Raw genomic sequence first — 5,890 nt, 5'->3', positions numbered from 1 at the left:
GTAGCCTTTCACAGCAAAGCTGATTGAATAAGTTGTCTGTACTTGCTGTCATTACTTCCCCTTCTCTTTCAACTCACTCCAGTCAGGTTTATTTCTCCACCACTTTAAAGAATCAACACTTGCTAAGACTACTTCCATCCTGCTAAATGCAGTGCTATTTTTTCGTATTTGGCCATTGATCAGTTCTTAAAACATTCTCTTAGCTTCAATGTCATCCTTTTTTCCTTATATTTCTTCTATTTTGCTACTCTTTTTAAATCTCTGACGCTGGCTCATCTGTTTCTCCTGACGTGTAAGTGTAGAAGTGCCCCAGAATTTTTGGTTCAACTTAATTCCCTTCCCCCTTTATGTGTGATTTGTTCATCTCATCTATATGTGGTGATGACTCTCAAATTTATGTCTTTGAAACTGACATCCGTGTTCAACTCCCAAGTCTTGTATCCAAAAGTCTGATAGCCATTTCCACTTGGATTGTTAATAGGCATCTTAAACCGAATATGTCCAAAACCTTTGAATCCTCCTCCCTTTCTTCAAACCAGCTGCTCTCCATACCTTTTTCATCTCCGTGGCACCATTATACACATTATGCAACATTATACACCATATGGAGAAGGAAATGGCAACCCCATTCCAGTGTTCTTGCCTGGAGAATCCCAGGGACGGGGGAGCCTGGTGGGCTGCCGTCTCTGGGGTCACACAGAGTTGGACACGACTGAAGTGACGCAGCAGCATACACCATTATACACCAAGCATAACTCCTAGGCCCATCCTTGATTTCTTTCTCGCTTTCACACTCTACTTCCAATCCATTAGCAGATTCTGTCAGCTCTACATTAAAAACAAATCTTGCGCCTGACCACTTCTTATCTCTTCCACCGCTGTCACCTAGTCCCTGCCACCACCTTCTCTTCCCAGGGCTACAATATCTATTTATTAAGTGGCCTTCCAGTTACTGCCCCCCAAACCCCTTTACACAGAGCAGTCAAAGTGACCTTTTTAAACATAAATCAGATCATATCTCTGTTGCTTTAAAACCCTCCATTGGCTTCCTTGGACTGCAGCTTAGAATACCACCTTCCTTAGAATACGACCAGCCTCTGCCTCCCTCTCTGACCTCATCTTGGATCCTCTCTCAATTTATCACCGATCTCCAACTATACTGCCCTCCTTTACATTTATTTTAACAAATCAAGCTCATTGCTAAATCTGAGCCTTTGCATTATCTGATACTTCAATGTAGACCTGTGCAGGTGTTTGCCTGGCTGATTCTTTGGTTCATTCAGGTCTGTGCTCAAATGTCACCTTCCTCAGAGAGGCCACTCTCTGGAAAGAGGTCCCTTCTCACCACGTGCGTGCACGCTAAGTCACACTAATCGTATCCAGCACTTTGAGACGTTGTAGCCCACCAGTCTCCTCTGTCCATGGGATTCTCCAGGCAAGAATACTGGAGTGGGTTGCCACACCCTCCTTCAGGGGATCTTCCCAACCCAGGGATCAAACCTGTGTCTCTCTTGTCTCCTGCTATGGCAGGCGGATTCTTTACCACTGGCACCACCTGGGAACCCCAGTCCTCACCACTCTCTATCCCAATTATACTTCACAGCATGTATCACTCTCCTCTAGGATCTCGTTTATATCCTTGGGGCTCTCTTCCCACACTACGTGCCGCAAGAGCAGCAAAGGCATTTGTTTTGTTCACTATAACATCCCCCGTATTTAGAAGAGGGCCTGTCTTACTATAGGTGTTCAGTAAATGTTACTTAAATGAATGGACAGGGCTCCATTTATTTGACTATTCTTTCTGTCTCCTCATTTGACCAAGAAACTCGGGGACTCTGCTTCTTACTGGAATACCATGCTGTTACTGAAATCTGGTGCTCCTCAGTGTGCAGAAGGTGCTGGTCTGGCAGTGACTGAGATCTCTGTTCAGGCTTCAGTGAGTTTTAAAGGGAGACCAAGCCCACTCCTCCATTCTTAGCTCAGCCAAAAGTATCTCTTTTCTTGGGTTCCGATGGTTACAGTTCCTATTCTACTCTCTATTCTTCCAGTCGCCATACACAGCCACCTCAGAGGAGGCTACCTGGTCCCAGAAGCACTGAGTTTCAGAATGTGCTCTGGACTCCACTACCCACATGAACCTCAAACCAGCTAACAGAAAAGAGCCTCTTTGAATCCAGACAATCTCTTGTCACCTTCCTTGTAAAAGAAAGAACGAGAGGGGAAAAGGAAAGAAAGAAAAAAATATATAAAAAGAAAAGAAAAAGCACAAATTGAATTTTTTTGAGGTTATTCCTCTGAATAAAGTGATTCACTGATTTAGTCATTTAATAAATGTTTATTGGTTGCCAGCCAGATACCAGGTATTCTTCTGGGCAATTGTTATATTACTGTAATCATCTCTATTGTCTTACACATCAGTCCATATTGCATTGTGAATTTTTTAAGAGCAGTAATACTCTTCATTGTATTAAATACTCAATAATTGTCTATTGCTTGAATAAATGAAAGCGAGGAGATAGTTAATGAAAGACTTAAGGAAGATTTGGCCCAGTTATAGTCATAATTAAATGAAAACAAAGAATAATGATTGCTCTTTAAATCGTATTGCTATTACAATAAAACAAGTTTTAAATGTTTAATAATTGTCATAATCTGACAACCATAAAACATAAACATTTTCCATGTTTTCTTTTGATTTTTGTCCAGTTACACATACATTTTCACATATTTCTAACTTTATTTTCTGTGTTATCTTTTGCATTTCTCCTTAATACTGATGACATTTTTGCATGTTTTTAACTTGTCATATATTACCTTTCTGTCTGTATTTTAGTAATTTCTCTTTATTTATTATATCTTGAAATTTTCGTTTATTTATTTTTGGTTGTGCTTGGTCTTGATTGCTGTGCCCAGGCTTTCTATAGCTGCGGCGAGTGGGGGCTACTCTCCAGTTGCCCTGTGCAGACTTCTCCTTGTAGTGGCTTCTCTTGTTGGGGCGCACAGGCTGTAGGCACACGGGCTTCAGGAGCTGTGGCACGTAGGTTTAGTTGCCCTGTGGCATGTGTGATCTTCCTGGACCAGAGATCGAACCTGCATTGCATCCCCTTTATTGGCAGGCAGATTCTTAACCACTGGACCACCAGGGAAGTCCTCTCTTCCCTTATTTTTGAAATCCCTGTTGGATTCCCTGTGGTTTAGCACTATCACCCCCGAACAACGTACCAGGTATTTTGTACTTTTTTCACAGATTGCAAGGTAAGGGAGTCCCTGGGAAAGTTCATCTCACTGTGAAGGAAGAGGTGCTGCCACGTCAAGGACCAGTCAGTCCCAGATGCACTCAGGAGAGAGAAGAGGTGTGCCTGACCAAGCTGCTCGAGCAGAGAAGAGTGTGTGGAGGGTGATGTTTAGCTCCATCTTGCATTCTGATGAACGTTTCTACCTCCTGGCCCTTGGAGAGCAGCCTTTCTAGATACCATCTGCCAAGTTTGTGCTTTTCTTTCTGTTTTGCATAAAGCTTTTGTTTTCACTATGCTGCTGTTGAGTAGGGGAAAGTGAGAGAACACCAGATTTCAGGGCCTGCATGTTTCTCCTCTGCCTTTTAATGGAGCTTAGCTTTTTTTTTTTTTTTTTTACCACTTGTTATTGTCAAGTATAAGATGAGTACAGAGAAGGACTACTGCATCTAACACAGGATGCTGCTCCTTGAAGAAATTAGCAGGAAATAAGAGAGGTTTTTTTTTTTTTTTTTTTAAAATAGGAGCTTCCTCTCTGCCACTCTCAGCTTGGGAAGAAGCAGAAGTTTATTTGCAAAATTATATTGAAAATAAATGAGAAAAAGAGTTCCAGGCAACTCTTCTGGAATAGAACTAGTTTTAAATTATATAATGAAGAAATGGCTCTTGTAATTCAATGTTGATTAGTATTCTGTGAGCTATGAATCCAGGATTGGAAATAGGAGATCCAACTAAGGAATGAAAGGAGGAAGTTCTCTGGGTGACTTGCTCTCAAATCTTAGAGATATTCAATATATCGTAAACCAGAGAATTGAGGATTTAAGTTATTTTGTTTTAATTTCTCCTCTTTTACTTATCAAGGTATGTTTTAACACTTGAAATATGCTTTGAGCTGTTAAGAAAAAATTCAGCTGAGTAAATTTAAAGATATAATTGACTTTATTAAAAGATTCATGAATTCAGCATCCCAGCTAACAAATAAAAGAGGCTCTCAGGAGCTACAGCAAATGGAAGGCTTTTATAAGCAGAAGGAGGCTGGGACAAAGACATTAAAAGACTATATTATTTCAAGCAAGATCACCTTCCTTTAGGGGAAAGTTGGGGGTCTTAGGTAGATTACCTCACTAGTGCTGATCAGGAAATTCCAGATATCAGTTTAAAATTCCACTCCTTTGGAGAAGGAAATGGAAACCCACTCCAGTGTTCTTGCCTGGAGAATACCGGGGACGGGGAAGCCTGGTGGGCTGCCGTCTGTGGGGTCGCACAGAGTCGGACACGACTGGGGCGACTTGGCAGCAGCAGCAGCAGCAGCACAGACTCATTTACCAGTGGATGATGACTCAGATCTACAGGATGGAAGATTTGATCTAAAAGAGAACAGATTCAGTTCTTACAAGTATGAAAGCCTCAAGAAGTTATCTTTTTGCAAAAGAAATAGTAAATGATTTAACAGTCTTCATATATGTTAATGTTTCAAATGTATTTGTATCATAATATGTAACATAATGTGTGACAATATCTGCAGTAAAAAAAAATAAAATAAAAAATAAAAGTCCACTCCTGGGAGAGGATGAAACTGCAATGTCATTATTTAGTCACTCAGTTGTATCTGACTCTGCAACCCCATGGACTGTGGTCCGCCAAGCTCTTCTGTCCACGGAATTTTCCTGGCAAGGGTACTGGAGTGGGTCGCCATTTCCTCCTCCAGAGGATCTTACTGACCTGAGGATCAAACCCACGTCTCCTACAGTAGCAGGCAGATTCTTTACTGCTGAGCCACCAGGTAACTCACCAGCCCTAACCAGGGAATTCCAGACATTGGTTTAAAATTCCACTGCTGGGAGAGGCTGAAATTGCAACTAAGTTAGGTATTAAATCTCAGTGAGGCTTAGTGTAAGTGACCCTGCTTTGAGGTCTGTTGCTTCTTTTTAACAACTCCCCCCTTTTGATCAAACACTCAGCCTAACTGAAAGATGTGGCCAACATTTAAAGCTTTAATGCCACTCTCAGCCACCACTCTATAGTTCTCACAGCTCTCCTTGATTCCTGTTTCTTGCCGAATCTTATATGGTATTCACAGGTTGCATTTCAGGCTTGTATTTTTTAAGTTGGTCACTCCTTTGTTTCTTTTTCCATGTTCCAAACTTAGGGAGATTATTTGCTTGGAGATCATTTTGCTTGGTAGTTAGCAGCTAGGAACATGCATTTGATAAGCTCTTACTAGAATACAATGCACAAGAGAGATTGTTATGATTATTTTAAGCAGGATCATTTCCATATCTAAAGTATATTTTGGAGCCATGGCCCCCAAGACCCAAACCAATCAAAATCATGTAAGTCAAAAAAAGACACCTTGATGAAGTCAGCTTTTAAAGCCAAATGGCTTGTTCAGTGATAGTATGTAACTGAGTTTCAACTTCCTCAGAAGGTTGCAGCAGGTGGTGGTGGCACAGACCACCATCTTTTTCAGCTAAAAGATGAGATCAGATCAGTCGCTCAGTCCAGTCCGACTCTTTGCGACCCCATAAATCGCAGCGCCAGGCCTCCCTGTCCATCACCAACTCCTGGAGTTCACTGAGACTCACATCCATCGAGTCAGTGATGCCATCCAGCCATCTCATCCTCTGTCATCCCCTTTTCCTCTTGCCCCCAATCCC

General features: G+C 41.6%; 1 protein-coding gene across 1 annotated transcript in view; it reads left to right on the top strand.

Moving 5' to 3' along the window:
• Positions 1-1,855: 1,855 nt before the first annotated feature.
• FCHO2 (FCH domain only 2) overlaps positions 1,856-5,890 on the top strand; it is a 139,091-nt gene continuing 135,056 nt past the window's right edge. The window contains 1 exon segment of the mRNA XM_010853609.1: positions 1,856-1,936. Within this exon segment, the coding sequence (XP_010851911.1) occupies positions 1,856-1,936 (81 nt within the window).

The sequence above is a fragment of the Bison bison genome, unplaced genomic scaffold (assembly GCF_000754665.1).
Source record: "Bison bison bison isolate TAMUID 2011002044 unplaced genomic scaffold, Bison_UMD1.0 scf7180017864329, whole genome shotgun sequence".
Classification (NCBI taxonomy): Eukaryota; Metazoa; Chordata; class Mammalia; order Artiodactyla; family Bovidae; genus Bison; species Bison bison.
The sequence above is the reverse complement of the archived record's forward strand: the minus strand, read 5'-3'. Positions and strand labels throughout refer to the sequence as shown.